Raw genomic sequence first — 24,974 nt, forward strand, 5'->3', positions numbered from 1 at the left:
CCTCAGAGTTATATTTCATATTTCTAGTTTCAGATACAAGAGTGATACATACATACAAATAGGATGACCACACTCCGTAGATTATAAGCTTTGTAATGATACCTTACAAGAGACCTTTTGCATGAAGCATATTCCAGTTACATTATACTCACACTCATTAGCATATTGTCATAAAATCATACAGAGTGCAATGTCACAGCAGGGCCCAGGGCAGGAAAAGTGGGCCCCACACCACAGCGCCTGACTCTCTGGACAGCCTGGGGACGTGACTCACGCGAGCTCCTATAGGAAGGCTGGGGCAGAGTGAGGGGCACAGGCTGGACGTGCTGACTTGCATCCCCCTGCTCTAAGCCCTACCCCACATGCCCCCTTCCATGCCATGCACAGCGCAGACCCAGTGGGCCCCCCAGCTGGGAGGAGAGCCTTGGGTATCCTTCCAGGGGAAGATGGGGGGGCTGGCAAGTGGAGCTAGGGGGCCCAGAGGCAGATGGAGGGCTGGGGTGTGTGCAGTGGGTTGCAGGTTGTATTAGGCAACACCAAACACACATCCCTCCCCTGCTTCCAATCCCTCCCTTTGCAAGGGCCCCAGGCTTTTCTCCAGAGTGGTCGCAGCTGGCCCTGGCAGGGGCAGGTTGGCATCTATTCCAGGGCACTCTGAGCTCGGCCTTGGCTAGACAGCCAGGCGCAGCGCGAGCCAGGGAGACACACTGCGGAGACTGTCTGGTCTGGACAGGCCGAGATACCAGGACCTCTGCTAAGCCAATGCACCCAGTTCCTCATCTCAGGGCTCACAGACCAAAACCCCTCCAAGCAGAGCAGCAGCGTCAGCACAGAAAGGCCCAAGCACCCAGAGCGCTGGAATGGTTTTTATAGCAGGAGAGGCAAAAGCCATTGAACAAGCCTGTAAATGCTGGCTAGGATGGACGCTGTGCATTCAGGGGCTCGGTCTAGCGGCCCTGCTGGGGGCTATGAATTTTGGCATGTGAGGCCGTGGCAGGGGGTGAAAATACTGTTTGGTGGGGATGATGCACGGGAGCCTAAAGGGAGGGGGTAGAAGTCCCGGTACTGAGGCAGCCAGGGCTTTGTAAGAGGCTTGGAGCACTGCCAGCAGTATCCGCCTCTGCTTGGGGAAGGAAATTATTTCAGTCAAAAACAGAAGTGAAAGACACAGCGAAGCCTAGAGTGCCCGGTCTCCCCTTACACTCGGATCCCAGCAGAGCCACAGCGAGGGTGCGGAGCCATGGAGCCCCTCTCTTTCCAGCAGTACATCTTGTCCCTGGACATTGCATCCCTGCCCAGGGTGCTGAAGGTTTGTTCCGGGGTGTACTTCCAAGGTGAGTACCTGCCTTCTCCCCGGCCACAGCCAGGATGTCTCTGCTGCTGGTGCCAGTGGAGTGGGGCCTGGAGACCCAGATTTGCAAAGCCTTGAACTCCTTCAGGAGCCGGGGAAGCAGGGTGCGGCCTGTAGTCACTGCAGAACAGGGCTCGTCCAGCCCAGCCCAGCCTCACCTCGTTCTGTGCTCGCAGCGTGGAGTGCTTTGATAGCGACCGCTCTGCGTCACCTCCCGCACCAGCAGGAGGTACTGTGGTGACAACACCCAGCAATGGGGAAGGGTCCTTCTGCCAATGCATCGGCAGGGAGCCCTCACTTGTACCCAAGCAGCTTGTGGAGTGGGCTGTGATCTGACCATTGCAATGCACTGAAACCCCATGCACCCCCCCCCAAAAGCCTGGCTCTGCTGAAGTTATACTGGCCCTCTTCTGCCCATGTAACCCCCCATCCAGCCAACAGAGGGAAATTAATACAATCTGAACAGTGACAAACACAACCCCTCCCCAAGCAGTTTTGACCCCGTAACGGAAGAAGGACAGAGACTGCATGAAGGAACTGAGCTGTTGCTATTGATTTGATGGGGAAGGTTTTCAGCTACTGCACAATGGGCAGCAGCATGAGACAATTCATTGGCCTCTGGCTCCAGAGTCCCTATAAACCAGCGGCACTGTGCCAGAAGGGCACAGACCTGCCTGCTGAGCTGGGGCTGCCAATTCCCAGGTGGAACACTTCCCGGGGGCAGAGGTCGAGTTGGAGAGAGAGACCAGCTAGTGCTGAGGCAAGCAATGTTAAGAAGGAGTTAAGAATACGTAACAGCATGAAAATATGCAGTGAGCTCTGCCCTGTAGTGACAGCATATGGGTTTTATGGTGTTGGTTAAGCTTAAGAGGTATTATATTTAAGTCACTGTAGGGTTGTGGCCCTATATTAGATCAAACTGATCTTTAAAGGCATATCTAATTTTTTCTGTCTGTGTGTGCATCCATGAGTGTTTGTGTGTGCCTGTGTGTATGTGCACGCGTGCGTGCCAACCCGCACATCTCCCTACAGGGCAGAATTAAGGTTGTTTGCATACCCTAGCTGTGTATTTCCATATTTCAGCATGTTTAGATTTTGTTTCAGTTTAACACTAACTTTGAATTGTCTGGGTTTATAATGGTTGGTTGGGATAATTACACCCTCCCTGGAATGTGTTTTACCCTAAATTACTGACATGTCCTCTCAGCCTTAACTTCATTGGAAGAATTTCCTTGTTTTTTAAATTAAAAATGTCATCCGTGGCCACTGCAGCATTGTTGTAGCGGTGCTGGTCCCAGGCTATCAGAGAGACAAGGTGCGGGAGGTCATATCTTTTACTGGACCAGCTTCATTCGGAATTAGAGGTTGGTTCAAAAGAAGATATTATCTCACCTTCCTTGTCCATCCATGACCATTAACAACAAACCCAGCGAGGATGTTCATGGGCGATGATTTGAAGAGCTGTAGAGTCAACACAGAAATGGCTGGTCTAGTTCAGTCTCCTGTCCCCAGCAGTGGCCAGCACCTTCAGAAGAATCATAGAATATCAGGGTTGGAAGGGACCTCAGGAGGCCATCTAGTCAAACCCCCTGCTCAAAGCAGAACCAACGTCAACTAAATCATCCCAGCCAGGGCTTTGTCAAGCCGGGTCTTAAAAACCTCTAAGGAAGGAGATTCCACCACCTCCCTAGGTAACCCATTCCAGTGTTTCATCACCCTCCTAGTGAAAAAGTTTTTCCTAATATCCAACCTAAACCTCCCACACTGCACCTTGAGACCATTACTCCTCGTTTTGTCATCAGCTACCACTGAGAACAGCTGAGCTCCATCCTCTTTGGAACCCCCCTTCAGGTAGCTGAAAGCAGCTATCAAATCCACCCTCACTCTTCTCTTCTGCAGACTAAACAAGCCCAGTTCCCTCAGCCTCTCCTCGTAAGCCATATGCCCCAGCCCCCTAACCATTTTCGTTGCCCTCCATTGGACTCTCTCCCATTTATCCACATCTCTTCTGTAGTGGGGGGCCCAAAACTGGATGTAGTACTCCAGAGGTGGCCTCACCAGTGCCAAATAGAGGGGAATAATCATGTCCCTCAATCTGCTGGCAATGCTCTACTAATGCAGGCCAATATGCCGTTAGCCTTCTTGGCAACAAAGGCACACTGCTGACTTAGAATCATAGAATATCAGGGTTGGAAGGGACCTCAGGAGGTCATCTAGTCCAACCCCCTGCCCAGAGCAGGACCAATCCCAACTAAATCATCCCAGCCAGGGCTTTGTCAAGCCTGACTTATATCCAGCTTCTCATCCACTGTAATCCCTGATGTCAGACATCACTGGTGTGGTGCTCTGCTCTGGTCAATGTTGATAACAGTCGGCTGTGTGCGTGCGTTCCCCCTGTGTGCTGCCCCGGCTCTGCGCAGATAGCTGACACAGCAGACCCCAAGGGAACCCACAATGACCACAGTCTCTGATAAGGTACGAAGGCACCCAGCCAGGTTTATTGTCAAACGAAGCACAGTAATAGTTCCTTGCCGACGCTACAAGACATACTACGAATGTGTGCCCCCTGACAACGGACCGGCTCAGTCAGTGGTGAGACTCTCCACTGCCCCCTAGGCCAGACAAAGGCATCCCCTCAGGGGTGCATTCTTATACACAGGTACAAACAAGTTACACATCACTCCTGAGGCATCGAGGTACAACCCCTCTGCGTGTTGGGGTGCTGCTTCTCTCCTGGTACATGTTGGTTCGAACAAATGAGTCTATCCATCATATTATCCTTTTGACCCTGTCTTTTAGGATGGGTCGGCCTGTTCCTCATTATCTCTGTGGAATGTGTTCGTACTGGACTGTTCTAGTGCCATCCTGGCACCTGTTTATCCTATTAGTGCTTGATCCTCTTTAGATATGTGTATACGTCCAATTAGCAGCCTTCTTCTTGCCAACTTCTGTGAGCAGGGCCTGCCTCTGGCTCGCAGTTTAACTTTGTTTTATGTTAGCAAAGTCTTGACCATTCCTTTAACTCAGGCCTCAGGTCTCATACCGGGCCTCTGATACAAGGGTTTATATTTCAGGGCCTCATTTTTCTACAATCCGCAGGTCCTTTTCTGCAGAACTGCTGCCTAGCCACTCGGTCCCTAATCTGTAGCAGTGCATGGGATTCTTCCGTCCTAAATGCAGGACTCTGCACTTGTCTTTGCTGAACCTCATCAGATTTCTTTTGGCCCAATCCTCCAATTTGTCTAGGTCACTCTGGACCCTATCCATACCCTCCAGCATATCTACCTCTCCCTCCAGCTTAGTGTCACCCGCAAACTTGAAGGTGTGAGAAACACCACAGGAGGCAGATGTGGGATAATCTGCCCCATTAAGGCTTCATCCTAATCCCTGCTAGTCAGAGATTGATGGGTAGAGATTTCCCTTCTATGCTATATAGGTATTTATACCACACTCACCACCATAGTATCTGAGCACTTTCCAGGAGTAGATTAAGCTACATGACTGAACATGGGTCACGTGTTCTTGTTCTCTCAGCCGTTCCCGACAGGGTGACCTATGCAGAAAAGTGTCTTGGTTTGGTAGGGTGTGTTTTTGTTTAAATAAATATATACCTGTTACGAGATGTTTATATTAGAGATGGCAAGGTCAGAGAAATGCCCCTTGCACTTGGGGCAGACAATTGTGAGCTTTGTGATGTTCCCTTCTGAAGAGGGTTGTTAGCATTAACTCTTAAAATTAAAGGAACCTCCACACTTGTTTTTCTGATTAGCTTTTCAGGCCAGATTCCCAGGGCATTTTGGCTGCTTTACCCCACTCTGGAGCAGCACAAAGTCTCCAGGATGGACTGGCCAGGTCCAGGGCTTCCAACCCTGGCATTGCCAGAACAAAAAACTGGAATGTACACACCAGCTTCCCTCTCCTTCCTGCACCCCTCCCCACCCCATTCCCCTGCTCTCTCTCTCGCACACACACACACACACAGAACCCCCTTCCTGTCCCCCACATTTCCCTGCTCCATCCTCCTCGCTTCCCCCTGGCCAGTGCTGAGTAGATCTGGCACAATGGGTACTTTTTGAAAGCAGTATTTAGGCTGAATGGCCATTTTCACTGTTATTTTTAATAACTGAAGCTGTCTCCTTCAGCGGAAGCTTATGAATAAAATCTCCTTCACAGTGACTCCCAAGGAATTGCCATCTTTGCAAGTGTCTGCCAGACCCCATTTCTCCCAATGGGAGAGGAGCCAAACTGCCCTCAGAGGCAGGTACTCTGGAGGGGCAGGGAAGGAACACTGTGAGGAGCCAGTGAAAAAGTCAATGACCATCTTTGCTAAAGGCAGCCTGTGACCTCAGTCCCACTGAGACAACAGGAGATGGAAGCTGTTCTGAAAGAGGGCAGTTCTTTGGGGAAGCTGCTGTAGAACAGTGGTTCTTCACCAGGGGTCCGGAGGTCCAGGGGGAGCGTGAGCAGCTTACATGGGGTCCACCAAAATAAACTGGAGAGCAGGGCCAGCGTTAGACTTGCTGGGGCCTGGGTCTGAAGCTGAAGCCTGAGCCCTGCCACCCGGGGCTGAAACCAAAGCTTGAGCAATTTAGCAATGGGGCCCTGGGCACTTGCCCTGCTTGCTACCCCCTAACGCCGGCCCTGACTTTCAATCTACTGAAGATGCAGAAACCCAGTTGTTGTGGCACGGGTGGGCCATGGAGTTGTTATAGCATGGGAGGAGACTCAGAAAGGAAAAGGTTGAAAACCCCTGGGGTAGAACATTATTCATCTGCCCTGCTAAAGACAAAGTTTCAATTATGAAGAATCACAAGATGGAAATATCGATTCATATAGTTAATGCATGAGATTTGAGAAGTTTTTAACTGTCAGGGAAGTTTGAAGGTTCCATGTTATTCTGTTTTTAAGATCATTAGGGGAAAGGAAAAGATCTGACACCAGATGCCAATTTCTTAAAGGGCCCGTTTCTAAATTCATTTTGACTCCTAAACTAATGAACAGGTTCACTTGTAAAGTTTCAGCAGATCCATTCCGTACTCTTATAATTTGTAAGCTCCTGGGGGCAGACACTGTGAGCTCAACTGAGTCTGTGCAGGGGCCAGCAACCTGGGCCCAACCAGCTTATCATAGAATCATAGAAGGTTAGGGTTGGAAGGGACCTCAGGAGGTCATCTAGTCCAACCCCCTGCTTGAAGCAGGACCAATCCCCAATTTTTGCCCCAGATCCCTAAATGGCCCCCTCAAGGATTGAACTCACAACCCTGGGTTTAGCAGGCCAATGCTCAAACCACTGAGCTATCCCTCCCCCCCTCATCGCTTCCCCGTTAGTGTGACCACAATAGAAAACGCTACATGATAGTAAAAGAATAGAGTTATGGCATCTTCAGCTCTCCATTGGCCTTGTAGTTTATAAACTCTGCATGCTTGCTGTGCTCTTCACACTTACTGCTCGCTCACAATGTTTGTGAAAGATTATAATTTCCAGAACCTTCCTCACAAGGGACAGTATTCTGAATATAGGAATTCTGAGCCAAGCCCTGGAAGCGGAGGGTGGAGAACTAAGGGGAGTTACGCATAGTAGTTTACCACTGATGCACTCTAGTTTTTTCATAAAAGTTTATTCTTTTCTCGTTCACTGAGTTGAGGAACCCCAATATTAGGACAGGGTGACAGGAAAGCTGGATGAGAGGGTGATTGCAGTACATTTTGATGTTAACTCCTCTGCTTGAAACTGAAGACAGAGGAAAGGGGAGAATGTGGAGGAGCAAATAAAGAACAAGGCTTGTGTACATAGTTTATTAGCCCAATAGTGGTCTGCTAGGCTTAAGAAGAGAAGAAAGCCAAACATGGATGTGTTACAACCTCCATCCAGTCTGCAACTGCCAGGAAATGTTGCAGAGAAAAAATCTGGACAGAGTTTTGAGACTAATATTTAGCAGCTATAGGGGCAGAGGAGAAAAATAATAAACAGAAGCCATCAATCTTTTTGCATATTGTTGGGGAGGAAGCATTGGATATTTATAGCAACTTTAAGTTTGAAGAAAATGAAATCATGAAGTTTAGTAAACTACAGACCAAATGTAAGGAATGCCACATTTTTGCATGCCAAAAAGGAATGAGACCCCATGAGAGACTCAAATTTTTAACATGCATGAAAAAAGTGATGACACTTTATGATGACAATATATCTCAGAATTAAGAAGACTCATTAAAACCTGTGACTTTGGTGAGCTGACAGAGTCTCTCGTCAGAGATAAGAATCATTTGTGACATTAAAGACAATGTGTTAAGAGAGAGACTGTTCTGTGAAAAGAAAAGGAGGACTTGTGGCACCTTAGAGACTAACCAATTTATTTGAGCATAAGTTTTCGTGAGCTACAGCTCACTTCATCGGCTGCAACCTCTCTAGGGTACAGATGTGGGGACCTGCATGAAAGACCCCCTAAGCTTATTCTTACCAGCTTAGGTTAAAAACTTTCCCAAGGCACAAACTTTGCCTTGGCCTTGAACCCTATGCTGCCACCACCACGCGTATTAAACAAAGAACAGGGAAAGAGACCACTTGGAGATATCTTCCCACAAAATATCCCCCCAAGCCCTACACCCCCTTTCCTGGGGAAGGCTTGATAATAATCCTCACCAATTGGTACAGGTGAACACAGACCCAAACCCTTGGATCTTAAGAACAATGAAAAAACAATCAGGTTCTTAAAAGAAGAATTTTAATTAAAGAAATGGTAAAAGAATCACCTCTGTAAAATCAGGATGTAATACCTTACAGGGTAATCAGATTCAAAACATAGAGAATCCCTCTAGGCAAAATCTTAAGTCACAAAAAGACACAAAAAAAGGAATATACATTCCCTCCAGCACAGCTTATTTTACCAGGCATTAAACCAAAGAAAATCTAATGCATTTTCTAGCTAGATTACTTACGAACTTAACAGGAGTTAGAAGGCTGCATTTCTGATCTGTTCCCAGCAAAACCATCACACAGACAGACAGAACCCTTTCCCGCCCTCTTCCAGCTTTGAAAGAAACTTCTCTCCTCATTGGTCATTTTGGTCAGGTGCCAGCAAGGTTACCTTAGCTTCTTAACCCTTTACAGGTGAAAGGGTTTTGCCTCTGGCCAGGAGGGATTTTATAGCACTGTACACAGAAAAGTGGTTACCCTTCCCTTTATTTTTATGACAGGGTCCATGGAGTGAGGGGACAGAAGCAGGTACCCAGGGTCCATGGAAGTATCCCAAGGGAAGTAGGTTGGGGGCATTTCACAAGGTCTGTGAAGGAAGAGAGCTGCGGGGTGCGGTGTCACAAAGACCTTGGAGGAAGCAAGTTGAGGGGGTTACAGAGTCCGTGGAGGAAGGGAGTTGAGGGGAGTCACAGGGTCCATGGAGGAAGGAAACAAATAGCACTTAAATAAGGAACTATGTTCTGATTGACAGTAAATTACAAAATAGTTCTCAGGTCAACTCAAGTCACATGTGACCATTATCCTGTCATGGAGAGATAAGGATCTGTTACTCCCACAGCTGGAGTTTAATAGTGAGCAAAACTCCACCAAATATCATACCCCCATTTCTATTTTGCATTTTCATTCTAAGTAATCATACACTAAACAAATAACTCAAACCCAGTATTCCAACAATTTGTCCCAAACTGTTGCACAGAAATTATACAGACAGTTACAAATTAACACATCAATAGGAACCCTGTTTTCTTCTTAGACAAATTCAGAACGGGGGGGGGGGGGGGAATGACCCTGTTTTTGATTCTGTAACAACTTTTAAAATACGCATCCTGCTGAGTGTTGTGTCTGTGACCCTGGCCTCACAAAGAGTGGCCGGCCCCGCGCACTGCACCTGCATCCCGCCAACAGCCTTGCACACCCACCCCATTTTCAGCCACTGGCCCCCCCGCCCACTCACCACTGGTGGGCAGGAGACTGGTGAGCAGGGATCCAGCCAGAAGCAGGACCTGCCAATACTGATTGGGAGGAGACGGAAAATATGGGACAATTTGTCCGTTTTTAAGAAAAAGTCGGGACTGCTGCAGGAGGGCTTAAATACGGGACAGTCCCTTTAAAACCAGGATGTCTGGTCACCCTACCTTGAATTATTTTTGTGATTCTTGTCTGCACCCTCTCAAATTTTTCTGCATCCTTTTAGAAATGTGGACCCCAGAACTGTGGGCACCATTCCAGTATTGGGCTCACAAATGCAGTGTACAGAGGTAAAATCACTCTGCTCCTACTCATGTCTCCAAGGATCACATTAGTGCTTTTTGTCACAGCATCACACTGGGAGATGAATGTCTCCGTTTTCAGGGGTTAGATATCTGGACAAGAAGTTGATTTTTTTTCCAGAAAACAGACACTTCTTGCGAAAAAAATCTGGTTAGTGGCAAACCCAATTATATGATGAAAAGGAGTTTTAACGGGGAACTTTTGCCCAGCTCTATTTGTCCACTGTAACACATGTGAGGTTCTCCTCCCGTCTCAAGCCCACTCTTGCCCCACGCTGCAAACACTCAGCAGCAGACTCCACAGTCGGGGTGCGCTCAGAACACGCAGATGGGGCAAAGGACATGTCATTTTGAGGTGGCCCAAGAAGTACTTTGTCACTTATGGGAGTTGAGCCCCCAGGTCCTTGTTAAAGGATAATTTGCGAACTATAACTGTGTGCGTATGTCGGCCTGGGCAGTGGGTCAACGCGCCCTTGGGGGAGGCTAGCTCCCAGCCCCTCCCCCTCTGCCCGAGGCCCAGTCTCCTCTGCCCATCCTCCCCGACTGGAGCCCGGAGCGCCCGGCCGCCCCCACCCCATGTGTCCCCAGCCCCAGTGCCGGGAGGATGGGCTGCATGGTATGGCCTCAGCCCTGGGGTCTTGTGCACACTGAGGCCCCAGCCTGCCTGCTCCAGCCTCTCAGCCACAGAAGAGAAGAGCAGGCAGGAGGGGAGCTGGGGGTGCAGCGTGGGCAGGGCCAGGCCAGGCTGTTTGGGGACGCACAGCCTTCCCCGGCCCACGATACCCACCGCCCATGCAGGTAGGTATGTTTTCGGAGGTGAGGCGCTTGTGACACAGGCCAAAGAAAATGCTTTGGGACAATGAATGGCATGTCCAGCTCCTTCTGATGGTCACAGGGCCATGGCACCTGGGGTGACCCAGAGTTATTTGGTCACTCAGCCAATCAAGGGCCAATTCCTTATTTGGACAGTAAGTAATTAATAACGCATTAATTACTAACGTAGCCAGTTATACAATCCAATCACACGTTTGGTGACATTTATGTAATCTTACACTGATGAACTTTTACAACATTTTGGCCTCTGAATAAGGCACTAGGAATGAGGAACCAGTTCCAGCCTCAGATGGAAGCAGCCCCACAAGCTGCTCAGGACCAGGAGGCACTGATCTCCTGTCCCCGTGCCATTGGGACGAACTCGGGGCCTGGCTCGAGCCAACGCAGGGAGAATGATCCAGAGAACATCATCCCAGGGGTGCCCTGACAGTCTGTTACCAGCTGTGATGCTGAGAGCCTTTCTGCTGGATCACTCCCACGCAGGGCGCAGAAAAAGCAGAACTCTTGGCTCTGCGTGGGGGTGGCTAGTCTCAGTGGCACTGAATGAGAACTGGAAATGATTCAGTGTGAGAAAAATTAGTCAGCAGCTTCCCATAAGTATTAAAATAGCCATTAGGCCGTGTGCTTCACTGCACATATGAGGGAACGCCTGGCCGGCAGCCTGCAGCTCTGGGGGAGGGCAGGGTGTGACAATTCTTGAGGTACCCAGGACTGTGAGTCACCTTTTTACCCCCGGTCTCTAGCAACAGGGAGCCTTGTCATGGTGGCTGGGTGCTAGCCCCTTCACACCACCAGCCTGCTGGCCGCTCCAGCACTCTCCTCCAGGCTGCGACAGCCCTGCCTTCACCTTGCGGGGTAACAAGAGGTGCCCCCCAGGAGCCTCCACAATTCAGCTACTTTCGCCACTTCCTCTCCCCCACTTCCAGCAGGTACAATGGCTCCCCCCCACCCCCACCTCGAGCCGGCTCGACTGGCCCCACCACCCCCGCCTCCAGCCAGCTCGACTGGCCCCCCCACCCCCGCCTCCAGCCGGCTCGACTGGCCCCCCACCCCCGCCTCCAGCCGGCTCGACTGGCTCCCCACCCCCACCTCCAGCCGGCTCGACTGGCCCCCCCCACCCCCGCCTCCAGCTGGCTCGACTGGCCCCCCACCCCCGCCTCCAGCCGGCTCAACTGGCCCCCCACCCCTGCCTCCAGCCGGCTCGACTGGCTCCCCACCCCCGCCTCCAGCCAGCTCGACTGACCCCCCCCACCCCCGCCTCCAGCCAGCTCGACTGACCCCCCCCACCCCCGCCTCCAGCCGGCTCGACTGGCCCCCCACCCCCGCCTCCAGCCGGCTCGACTGGCTCCCCACCCCGGCCTCCAGCCGGCTCGACTGGCCCCCCACCCCCGCCTCCAGCTGGCTCGTCTGTCCCCCCCCACCCCCACCTTGAGCCAGCATGACTCGCTCCCCACCCCCACCTCCAGCCGGTGCGACTGGCCCCCCACCCCCGCCTCCAGCCGGCTCAACTGGCCCCCCACCCCCGCCTCCAGCCGGCTCGACTGGCTCCCCACCCCCGCCTCCAGCCAGCTCAACTGGCCCCCCCCACCCCCACCTCCAGCCGGCTCGACTGGCTCCCCACCCCCACCTCCAGCCAGCTCGACTGGCCCCCCACCCCGGCCTCCAGCCGGCTCGACTGGCCCCCCACCCCCGCCTCCAGCTGGCTCGTCTGTCCCCCCCCACCCCCACCTTGAGCCAGCATGACTCGCTCCCCACCCCCACCTCCAGCCGGTGCGACTGGCCCCCCACCCCCGCCTCCAGCTGGCTCGTCTGTCCCCCCCCCCCACCTTGAGCCAGCATGACTCGCTCCCCACCCCCACCTCCAGCCGGCTCGACTGGCCCCCCACCCCCGCCTCCAGCCGGCTCGACTGGCCCCCCACCCCCGCCTCCAGCCGGTGCGACCGGTCCCCCACAGGTGGCTCCATCCTGGAAGCCTGGGGGTTCTCTGTCAGCTGTCTCCCGGCTCAGGTCGAGACTTTTGTTACAGTTGCTGGTGTCCAGGCCAGGTCGGGCTGGTACCCAGGTCCTGGGAGCCGGCATCATTTGCAGTGGGGCCCCTCAACCCCTGAGCCGCAGAAGGCCTGGGCCTAGTGCTCCCATGGCCTTGCTGTCTGCAGTGACCGCACCCTTGGGTGGGGCAGTCTCTGCAGGGTGCTCTCCCAGCTCGCCGTTTCTCCGGCTCAGGAAGTGCCGCCTCTCCCCCCAGCTGCCGTGTTGCAGCCACGGCCCCAGTGTTGCCCGTTAATGTGAACGTCCCTCTTTCCGGAGGGGAAAGGCTCACGGGATCACAGTCACTGCCCACAGGGAGACCTTCTTGCCCTTGCTCCACACCCACCCCCTTCTCAGCCCTCCTCAGTCCTACTGCTGGCTGGAGGGGTCCCCTGCCCCACCCAGGAGCATGCTCCCTGGCCTGGATTGCAGGCCTGTGCAGCCGCCCCCCTCCTGCCGGGCCTGGTGGCCGTCCTCCGCCGGCTATCGCTGGTTAGCCAACAGGTTCTGGCTGCCGAGGGTGGGAACTGATGCGGGCCCAGCACTGGCATATCTGGGAACCTCACAGTCTTTCTTGTGTTTGCCCCCGTGTGGTGCAACAAAGCTCTAGCCCCACTCTACTGATGGGGAGCTGAGGCCCAGAGAGACTAAGGTCCAGAACCCCAGAGGTAACTAGGCACCCGATTCCCACTGAAATCAATGGGAGTTAGGCACCTGAGCAGTTCGGAGGCGCTGGGTCTCGCAGGATGTCTGTGGCAGAGCAGGGCTGGGCTGTCCTTCCTCTCCGGCGGGGCCTTCTCCAGGGTGTGGTACCTCCTGGGGGGCGAGGGCCTTGCTGGGTGACAGTGCGGGTCCAGTGCAGTCTGACCGCAACCACAGACACACCTGTGAACGCCTCCCCGTTCCCCTGCAGGGTCTGTGTACGAGATGGGCGGCAGAGAGTGCTGCTTATCAACCGGGGACCTGATAAAGATTACTGGCCTTCGCCTGCAGAAGATCACCTGTGAGGATCCAGAGACTGGGCAAGCAACGGAGCTGCCTCTGAACTTCACAGGTAAACTGGGACACCCCATGCCCACTTAGCCTACTGCAGGTAGGCACCCAGCCACCCACCCAGCCACACCCCATCCTCCCCCTCACACACACACACCACTGCCTCCCGGCCATCCGCACCCCAATCATACACACACACCCCACTGCCTCCCGGCCATCCACACCCCAATCATACACACACCCCACTGCCTCCCGGCCATCCGCACCCCAATCATACACACACCCCACTGCCTCCCGGCCATCCACACCCCAATCATACACACACCCCACTGCCTCCCGGCCATCCGCACCCCAATCATACACACACCCAATTACACACACACACCCCACTGCCTCCCGGCCATCCACACCCCATCCTCCCCCTCACACACACACACCACTGCCTCCCGGCCATCCGCACCCCAATCATACACACACCCAATCACACACACACACCCCACTGCCTCCCAGCCATCCGCACCCCAATCATACACACACACCCCACTGCCTCCCGGCCATCCGCACCCCAATCATACACACACCCAATCATACACACACACCCCACTGCCTCCCGGCCATCCACACCCCAATCATACACACACCCAATCACACACACACACCCCACTGCCTCCCGGCCATCCGCACCCCAATCATACACACACACCACTGCCTCCCGGCCATCCGCACCCCAATCATACACACACCCAATCACACACACACACCCCACTGCCTCCCGGCCATCCACACCCCATCCTCCCCCTCACACACACACACCACTGCCTCCCGGCCATCCGCACCCCAATCATACACACACACCCCACTGCCTCCCGGCCATCCGCACCCCAATCATATACACACACACCACCGCCTCCCGGCCATCCGCACCCCAATCATACACACACCCAATCACACACACACACCCCACTGCCTCCCAGCCATCCGCACCCCAATCATACACACACACCCCACTGCCTCCCGGCCATCCGCACCCCAATCACACACACACACCCCACTGCCTCCCGGCCATCCGCACCCCAATCATACACACACACCCCACTGCCTCCCGGCCATCCACACCCCAATCACACACACACACCCCACTGCCTCCCGGCCATCCGCACCCCAATCATACACACACACCCCACTGCCTCCCGGCCATCCGCACCCCAATCATACACACACACCCCACTGCCTCCCGGCCATCCACACCCCAATCACACACACACACCCCACTGCCTCCCGGCCATCCACACCCCAATCATACACACACCCAATCACACACACACACACCACTGCCTCCTGGCCATCCGCACCCCAATCATATACACACACCCCACTGCCTCCCGGCCATCCACACCCCAATCATACACACACCCAATCACACACACACACACCACTGCCTCCCGGCCATCCGCACCCCAATCATACACACACCCAATCACACACACACACCCCACTGCCTCCCGGCCATCCACACCCCAATCATACACACACACCCCACTGCCTCCCGGCCATCCGCACCCCAATCACACACACACACACCCCACTGCCTCCCGGCCATCCGCACCCCAATCATACACACACACCCCACTGCCTCCCGGCCATCCGCACCCCAGCCATATGTAAGCGGGAGATTGGTCCCACTATTGTGGGGAACTTTCGTGGCTTTTGCGCTCTCCCAGTGAAGTGGGCTAGCAAAAGGATCCTCGCTCCCACTTCCTTTACCCAGAGGCCTCCCTGCCCTTGAGGACTCCCCTTCCACTCTCCTGCCTGGCAGAGTCCTCGCAACCCCAACAAGGATGGGCCCAGGATTCCTGGGGGGCTCGACCCCCAACTCTGCTGTGGTCACCTAGGACAGGGGCTAGGGTGTCCCCACCCCGGGGTACTCTCTCTGCACTGGGCACTTCCCTGCCTCACTGATCATTACATCAATTTAAAACAAACACAAGTTGTTTAATCAACAATTAATTTTAAAAAGAATAAGGAAAAATGGGAACGGTTAAAGGAAACACATCACCTGTTATACCAATAAAATAAAAACCAGCAGGATCTTATTAAAGGGAAAAAGGCAAAATACCACATTTATTGTGAATACAGAAAGAATCATAGTAAGCAGTTAGTTATAGCTATAACATTCCATTCAATCTCATATTTATTCACACATTCATTCATACAAACACACCCACACACACATACACACCCACACACACAGGTTCTGCAAGGTTGTTATCATAGTTACCAGCCTTAGAGTTGCTCATGCCAAGCCACTGGCCAGGTGGCCTGGACATGAGGAGGGAGCAGGGCCTTGTCAGATGCTCATCTGATGCTCCTGGAAGTTGGTTTGCAGAATCAGACCCCAAAGTTCTCACTTTTTAGAGTCTATTTTTATAGGAATTTCTTCCTATGCCAGTCTATGGGAATTGCTTCATCATGCTGTTGCTGAATCAATCAGCAGATAGCACATTCCTGACGGCTCCAAGATGTTATCTTGTTCTTTGGTTCTCCCATTCTTGAGGCTGTTGGGTGGATTCCAGTCTGCCCTCCGGGTGGGGTCCTCTGGTTATTTCCACTTGACGCCTTCTTCAGCCGATGGACACTGGATTCTTAGGCTGGCACCTCCCTGATCATTCAGTTATTATCCACACCAAGCATCCACCACATACATCCTCTATCTCTATTTTAATCACAATGGTTAATACAACAAAAGGGCGGGGAGTCTCTGGGTGCTGTTTCTGTTGTTAGAGTATTGCTTTGAGTCTCTCTCTCTGTGAATTGCTTTGAGAACAGACTCTGTCTTAGAATGTACTAACGCAATTAGCAGCTTGCAAGTTTCACGCATGGAGGGAGAGAAACAGCACCAAAAACCAAGAGACCTCTTAATTAGTAATACCCTGGAATTGAAACTCTGGGGAATCAAACTCATTTGTGAGTTTAATACAGAACTTCTTTAATATGATCCAACATAATCCCCCTTTTGACACTAAGATTTATAATCGTCAGTGTCACTTTCTATGTAGCCTATTAAAGAGAAAGTACTGCGAGGCAATTTGAGTTTGTGATTCCAATTCATGCCACATACATGATCCTAGTGATGTATCTTTACTACAAGGTTCTGGGGCAACAGGCAAGGTGAGGCACACCCACTTTTGAGGAGTCCATTCAATACAACATCTAGTGTCCAATAGCTTCCCTCCCTCCCCAGCCCACTGGCTCAAGGTCCAGGGTAGCCAGAAGGATCCCATGTGTAATATGGGGAGTGGGTTAACCTTCAATACCTTTGCCTCCAGGGACTGTTGGTGTGCAATTTTGACAACAATTTCTCCCATTAACACAAGTCTGGTTTACAATACTGGAAACATATTGCATCCATTCATATTGATAAGTGTCAAACAATGATCTCTTTCTTTGTTTTAACAAATGCACCAAACCCTTAATATTTCCCAATAGGACCCAGAACATTTTGTGTTCCAAAGTAGCTAGTGCAAGTATCTGCATTTCAGTGCATCCCATAGCTATGGCTGTGTAGTTTCCTATTTCTAATATATTTTTTTTCTTATGGATAAGCCATGTGGTAGTATTAAGCCATTACTAAAGATTCCATCGGCCTTCTAGGTTACCCAGACCAATTTGGACCAAGTCTACATTGGCATGTACTTGTTTTTGTATCAGGCTGTCCTGTAGCTGGGACAGAAAGCTTAATTTATTTTTAAGTTCCTGCAGGTCTTCAGTATTTTTTTTTTTAAACACACAACAGTGCTAGCAACAACACAAAACACAAGACAAAACATAGAACACAGAACACAATTTCTATTGTGACAGTAGATTCATGGTATTGGGTTGCTTTTCAGCTGGCAGCTTTTCCTGATTTTCTGACAGACAAAAAGAACATGTTTCTACCCCTTTTGGGGTGGCAGATTATTGCTTAAAATATTTCTTTTACAAATACCCTTGCTGATTGCAGGCAAAACAGAGAAATTGCCCCCATATTTTCCTGTTTTTGTTCTATAGGCAGGCCAGGTTTCAAAGGCTTTTATCTTTTAAGGGTTATGGGGAAATTATCCCACTGTTTAGTCATTAAATCCCTGAGTTTTCCTTCTTATACAGCAGACCAAGTTTATAATGTTTTTCCTGCTGTGTTAAGCTTTAAGTTGTATTTACAGGTAATAACTGAGAAGCATCATTACCATACGACCTTAAAGGATTTTTCCAAAAATCATACACACTATACATTGTTACAGGGATACTTATTATCATTAAATTTATTAAAATTATCTTGTTATCCCATGCCTTTTATTTAGACAATTTGTTTGCTGACCAGGTATGTCCTTTATCTGCAGCTCCTTTGTGCTGCTAGTTCTTTCCTTCCTTTATCATTTAGGTAATTTGCATTTTCACAGAAACTTCCTGCTTTTGGATTTAAAGCCATCAGCAGCTCAGAGACTCTATCTTAAAAGGGACACAATCAACTTTCACCAGAGTTTTGATTACTTTTAACTTCTGCTTCCAAAACACACAGCAATCTGAAAAAGAAAACCCAACCTATTGTGGCTCCCTTTGGAGCCCTAATAGCATTTCAATTAAGTAGCATGGTATGTTTGCATTTCTTTTGCCCCTTCTACAATATACCCTGCACATGTTCTGGGGCAAATGCACATTCCTTCCATAGTTTAACTTCTATAACATTATCCAGATCCATTTTTACATAAGGTGTCACTATTTCTTTTTTTGCTTACAGAGTTTTCATGTACCTTTATCAAAGTGACAGTCTGATTACTCAGAGCCATTTTAAGACTCAGTGTTTCTAACATTGCTTCTTTTTGTTTTGTGCACCTCACCCCTGCTGTTGCTTCAGAGAGGCACTGTCTTTTTTTAATTTTTTTTTTACTACAACTCTCATCTGCTATTTTGTTACAAAAACAAACAAACAAAAAGAATCCAAATTTTTTTTTTTATATTCTCCTGATTTTGACTGCCCTGCTGCAGCCACAACTTAAAAACATTTTAAATTTTGTAAAGCATTTGAGTTACCTTTTAAGGGTTAAATGCCAAATCCCAAAGCCAAACAACACTAATTACCTGTGTCTAGCAAAAAGGTCTGTCAGTTTTGCAACTTTGAATTAAAGAGTCAAATGGATTTTTAGTGGCATTATTTAAAACAAAAACAAAACTAACTGGTCCTTAGAACTTTACATATTTACACACACTCAGACAGATACATACACATTTTCTTTTCCTTAACATCCCTTCCACACTGCTCTGTTTTTTACATCTTACATTCCCTTTATACATTTGAGGCAGTTAAGTTCCAATAGAACCCTCTTATGTTCTTTTAGCAAATTTGACTAAATTGTCCAGTCAAATGATTTTAATCAGATAGTTTATTTTTGCCTGGCTAATTTACAGACATTCCTTTGGAAAAGGGCCCATTTTTCTTTCAGAATGGCTGCAAAGAAACCAAGAATGCTCTAACACTTTTCCTTTTTAACATTTTTGGTTAAAAGTTGTTTGGGTGAAATACAAAGTTTAACTGCTTAATTCCCTCCAGCCTCTGCAGAGTTAACTTTTTTTTTTTTTTACTCTCTTTTCTCTTTGTAATTATGCCTGGGGGTGCCGTACATAGGACCTTCTCCCCCTTTACCTGCCTCCCTCCAGCCTCTGCAGAGTTAACTTTTTCACTCTTTTTGTATTCCTGAAGTGCCTCTTTCACTATTTTCAGCTGGCTTTGGATATTTGTAGCCAGCACCTTCCAATTGTCTGCTCCCTTTTCCATTTGTGCCTTTTCCTCTTTACATGAAGACAAGCGGAGGGAAGAATCCTTACATGCCTCCCACAACAACCAAATTGCTGCTGCATCTCTTTTGGCAGCACTAGAAGGTTTGTATATGAGGATATACTGAGCCAATCTATCCTCTAGGTCCGAAATAGTGCAGACATCAGCTAGGGCTTGTTTAGTCCAAGGACTGTGCCCAAATTTTTGAAGGATTTGTTTAAAAGGTGTAATTTCTTTAACAAAAGGTGAGGTTGGAGTTCCTTCTGACTCCATTCCTCCCTCTAGTACTGGCTTACCCTGTTTTCTTTTAAACATCTTAACATGGATATTTCAATCTCTTTCTCACTGCTGGTATTACTTAGCAAGTGACACAGCCTAGATTCTGAAATCATAGCTTAATCTATGCGTTTTTCCCCTGCTACCTTCCCGGAGGCCAGCAGGTCCCCTGCTACCTTCCCAGAGGCCAGCAGGTCCAGTTAACCTATTTCTCCCTGCTACCTTCTCGGAGGCCAGCAGGTCTGGTTAACCTGTTTCTCCCTGCTACCTTCTCGGAGGCCAGCAGGTCCAGTTAACCTGTTCTTCCCTGCTACCTTCTCGGAGGCCAGCAGGTCCCCTGCTACCTTCCCAGAGGCCAGCAGGTCTAGTTTAATCTGTTTTTCCTGCTACCTTCTCGGAGGCCAGCAGGTCCCCTGCTACCTTCTCAGAGGCCAGCAGGTCCGGTTAACCTGTTCTTCCCTGCTACCTTCTCGGAGGCCAGCAGGTCCCCTGCTACCTTCCCAGAGGCCAGCAGGTCTAGTTTAATCTGTTTTTCCTGCTACCTTCTCGGAGGCCAGCAGGTCCCCTGCTACCTTCTCAGAGGCCAGCAGGTCTGGTTTAATCTGTTTTTCCTGCTACCTTCTCGGAGGCCAGCAGGTCCCCTGCTACCTTCTCGGAGGCCAGCAGGTCTGGTTAACCTAATAGAAATGCCTAGCTCACTAGAGCTGGCGGTGTGCACACCAATATTTACAATAACTGAGGTTTTTTACCAATATTCCCCCTTTCGCAATTCTCCACCAAAATGTTGTACCAATAAAATAAAAACCAGCAGGATCTTATTAAAGGGAAAAAGGCAAAACACCACATTTATTGTGAATACAGAAAGAATCATAGTAAGCAGTTAGTTATAGCTATAACATTCCATTCAATCTCATATTTATTCTCACATTCATTCATACAAACACACACACACACACACCCACACACACAGGTTCTGCAAGGTTGTTATCATAGTTACCAGCCTTAGAGTTGCTCATGCCAAGTCACTGGCCAGGTGGCCTGGACATGAGGAGGGAGCAGGGCCTTGTCAGATGCTCATCTGATGCTCCTGGAAGTTGGTTTGCAGAATCAGACCCCAAAGTTCTCACTTTTTAGAGTCTATTTTTATAGGAATTTCTTCCTATGCCAGTCTATGGGAATTGCTTCATCATGCTGTTGCTGAATCAATCAGCAGATAGCACATTCCTGACGGCTCCAAGATGTTATCTTGTTCTTTGGTTCTCCCATCCTTGAGGCTGTTGGGTGGATTCCAGTCTGCCCTCCGGGGGGGGTCCTCTGGTTATTTCCACTTGACGCCTTCTTCAGCCGATGGACACTGGATTCTTAGGCTGGCACCTCCCTGATCATTCAGTTATTATCCACACCAAGCATCCACCACATACATCCTCTATCTCTATTTTAATCACAATTGTTAATACAACAAAAGGGCGGGGAGTCTCTGGGTGCTGTTTCTGTTGTTGGAGTATTGCTTTGAGTCTCTCTCTCTGTGAATTGCTTTGAGAACAGACTCAGTCTTAGAATGCACTAACACAATTAGCAGCTTGCAAGTTTCACACATAGAGGGAGAGAAACAGTACCAAAAACCAAGAGACCTCTTAATTAGTAATACCCTGGAATTGAAACTCTGGGGAATCAAACTCATTTGTGATTTTAATACAGAACTTCTTTAATATGATCCAACACACCCCGCTCTGTGGCAGGGAACATCACAAACAGTGTCTCTGGAATGTCAGGGCAGTTCAGAGTCTGTTCCTTGTAAGTCCCAGGCCCCGGCCGTGCTGCAGGGATGCTGCGGGTTGGACGCTTGCAATGGTGTTGGCCACACACCTCCAGGCTTTGGGTGGTGGGACCCTTCTTCCCAGGGTCAGCCCCCCGTCGGGTTCAGATACCCCTCCCAGTCTGGCCTGCAAGGACCCTTGGCTGGGGGTGTCTCTCTGCGCTGGGCCCTTTGCCCAAGGCCCCCCTTGCTTGGCCCCAGTTGCTCACCACACCCTGCTCTGTGGCTGCAGCTCTGCTCCCAGCACAGGATCTGCTCCCTGGGCTGCTTCTCCGGCTCTCTGGCTGGCCCGGCTCTGCTCCCCTGCTCAGCTCGGGCCGCTGCTCTCCCCTTAGCTCGGCCCCACTCTGTTCCAGGCAATTCCAGCTCACAGGAGACTGGGACCCCCCGGCCTCCTGACTCCCTTATGTGCCTGCCCACCCTGTTAATCAGGCTGACCTGGAGCACTGGCCTCTCCTCATTGTTCCTGGGGACTGTCAGTCTCAGGGTCCTGATTTCCCATCCGCCCTTCCCCTTTCTTTTAGTGCTGGGAGCGATCAACCAAAACCCCCCAGTGAGTGTTAGTGAGGTGCCAACAGTCCCCTTACACACACACACACACACACACACCACTACCTACAGGCCATTCGCACCCCAGCATACACACACACACCAGCCTCGTCACATACCCCCACCCCTGCCATTATCTACTGGCCATCCTCACCCCAGCCATAAGCACACACACACTCTTCCCACCCCACCCCACCCGGATATATAGACCACACACGCATCCTGCCATGACGTATAGGCGTCACTCCCCCACACACACCAGCCACATGTAACCGAACAGTGCCTCCCCACCACAAACAGGCCCTGCAAGGGTTGCCAGCTTTCTGATTGCAGAAAACCGAACACGCTTGTCTAGGATTGCCAGGTGTCCAGTCGAAAGGGACCCTGGCAGCTCCGGTCAGCACTGCTGACTGGCCCTTTGAAAGTCCAGTCGGTGGCTCAGTGGAGCCAAGGCAAGCTCCCTGCCTGCCCTGGCTCCGCGCAGCTCCCGGAAGCAGCAGAATTCCCCCCTTTGCCCACACCCCAACCCCTGCCCCAGCCCAGAACCCACACCAGGCCAAGGGGTTTGGAGTGTGGAAGGGGGTGCAGGCTCTGGAAGGGAGTTTGGGTTCAGGAGAGGGCTCAGGGCTGGGGGAGGGAGTGTGGAGTGGATCCGGGAGGGAGCTGGGGTGTGGGATGGGGCTCAGCGCTGGGGGAGGGGGTTCAGGGTACAGTGTGGGCTCCAGGCACTGTTTCCCTGAGGCGGCTCCTGGAAGCGGCAACATGTCCTCTGGCTCCTACGCGCCGGGGTAGCCAGGGAGGCTCTGCGCACTGTCCTCGCCCGCAGGCACAGACCCGCAGCTCTGACTGGCCACGGTCCCGGCCAATGGGAGCTGCGGAGCCGGTGCTCAGGGTGGGGGCAGTGCGCGGAGCCTCCATGCAGCTAAGGGCCACAGGGACATGCCAGCTGCTTCCTGGAGCCACACGGAGCCAGGTAGGGAGCCTGCCTTAGCTCTGCTGCGCCGCCGAGCGGACTTTCAATGGCCCAGTCAGCAGCCACCAGGTTCCCTTTTTGACCGGATGTTCCTGTCGAAAAACGGAAGCTTGGCAACCCTAGGTCCCACACACATGCCCCAGCCACACACACATCCTGGCCACCACACGCAGGCCACACCCCCCACCTCACCCAGGGGCGCCCACCCACGCCCCTGCACCGGCCCCCCACCCACATGCCCATCGCCTCCAGGCCACACCCCACTCTGGCCGCACTTGCGGAGGCGGGTGTGGCTAATCCCCAGCCCCGCTGCCCTGGTGGGGTGGGTGGTGGGGTGGGGCAGGCCTTCACGCAGGCGCTGCTGGGATCTGAGCCTGGCTCAGGCTTGCGTACAGACGAGGCTCCATTGAGGCTCCTCATTCCCAGGGTCCCTGGCATAGGTGCCACCTCCGTGGGTGCTCTGAGGCTGGAGCACCACGGGGAAAATTTGGTGGGTGCAGAGCCCTCACCGGCAGCTCCCCCCCCCCGTCCGTCCGCCCCAGCTCACCTCTGCCTCCGCTCCGCCTCCGCCCCTGAGCGCGCCCTGGGTCCTGCTTCTCCCACCTCCCTCCCAGCTGTGTCGCGCGGCAAGCCTGGGGAGGAAGGGGAACGTGGCGAGCTTGGGGGCGGAGGCGGGGCTGGGGTGGGGATTTTGGGAGGGATCTAATGGGGTGGGGGTGCGGGGAGGGCGCAAACATCCTCTGGCGCCGACAAAAGTTGGCACCTGTGGTCCCTGGTTCAGGGTTGCCTGGCCAGGGTTTCCCAGCACCATCCCTTTGTTGAGGCAGCCGTCCTGGGGAGCCTGCCTGGGTTCCAGTGCTCACAGCCAACTGTCCAGTGTTATGGGCTCAGGATCATCCCAGACGCGGCAACCCTACCTCCCCACTAACAGTGAGCTCCCTCTGGCCCTCCTGCAGGGCATTTCCAGCCCAGCCGAGACAAGCTGTCATACATGAGCTTGAAGAAGCTCGCCAGGAGCAGGCCAGCAGGGCTCCAGGACATGCCCTTCACCTTCGCCTCAGCAGTTGACTTGACCGTGGATGGGCAGTTCATTCCCAAGGGCCAGCCCATTTCCTTGCTTTCAGTGGCCAGGCATGAGGGCCAGGAGTTTGCCAACTGCACAACCACGGGGCAGAACGGACAGCGTTCGTTCTGCCTCCCCTTCTCCTTCCAGGGCCAGTTCTGTGAGTGCAGCGGGCAGCCGAGCTACACGCTGAGCCAGGTACTGGAGTCGGGAGCCCTGAGGGGCCAGCGCCTGAAATGCTCTGCCCTCGGCAGGCACTCACTGCTCCTCTGCCCCGTGTACGAGGTGCAGGCGATAATGCACAGTGAGTACAGATGCAGCCGGGGGGCGGGTATGTGAGAGAGAGAGAGCTGGATGGAGTGATGTGTGTATGGCTCCGTGCCTCTGGGTCAGTTTGTGGGGGAGGTGTGTCCTGGAGTCTCAATGTGTGCTAGGGTGACCAGCCATCCTTTATTTTAAGGGGCAGCCCCTTATTTCATTGATTTGTCCTTTAAGGCAATCACCCAGCCCTTATTGTAAGATGTACTGAAATGCACTAAAACGGATCATTAGTACGTTTTAAACTTTAAGTTGAAGCTTATGATAATTGTATTGTACACTTGAGAGAACAATCCATGCTGTGCAAAGGGAAATGGGGTTTCCCTAAAATGTCCCTTAGTGTCCCCTAAAGTTGTCGTTTTTCCTTATTTCCATTCAGCAAAGGTGGTCCCCCTTGTGTGTGCCCATCTCAATGTGTGTGTTGCTGTCTCTGGGTGACTTTGTTGGGGGAAGAACTTTCCTTTCAGTGAACTGAGGCATTTATTTAAATCATTAACTGAAGCTATTAAGAACCCAAATAGTCCATATCAGCCAATCTAAGCCAGTGGGCCAGACTGGATAGCCAGATGGAAGTACTTTCCCAAGCCCCATCTGTGTGTGTAACCAATATGTGATGCTGCTGCCCACAGTAAATTGCGCAGGTCTTCAAAATATGACGGTGTTGCCCCTGGGTTCCTCTGGGCTCCTTGGCCCTGGCTCACCTTGATGGGGCTCCTTGGG

The 24,974-nt window shown here is 51.6% G+C and overlaps 1 protein-coding gene across 3 annotated transcripts in view; it reads left to right on the top strand.

Annotated features, from left to right (window-relative positions):
- Window positions 1–1,218: 1,218 nt before the first annotated feature.
- Window positions 1,219–24,974, top strand: part of THEMIS2 (thymocyte selection associated family member 2) — a 31,599-nt gene continuing 7,843 nt past the window's right edge. For 2 of the 3 annotated variants that reach the window (XM_073317621.1, XM_073317623.1), the window contains exons 1-3: window positions 1,219–1,334; window positions 13,371–13,511; window positions 23,830–24,240. In XM_073317621.1, coding sequence (XP_073173722.1) covers window positions 1,241–1,334; window positions 13,371–13,511; window positions 23,830–24,240 — 646 coding nt within the window. In that variant the 5' untranslated portion in view covers window positions 1,219–1,240. Of the gene's footprint in view, window positions 1,335–11,184; window positions 11,359–13,370; window positions 13,512–23,829; window positions 24,241–24,974 lie in introns of those variants that run through there. The other variant, XM_073317622.1, reaches the window with a different exon arrangement.

Source organism: Lepidochelys kempii, chromosome 19, assembly GCF_965140265.1.
Source record: "Lepidochelys kempii isolate rLepKem1 chromosome 19, rLepKem1.hap2, whole genome shotgun sequence".
Classification (NCBI taxonomy): domain Eukaryota; kingdom Metazoa; phylum Chordata; order Testudines; family Cheloniidae; genus Lepidochelys; species Lepidochelys kempii.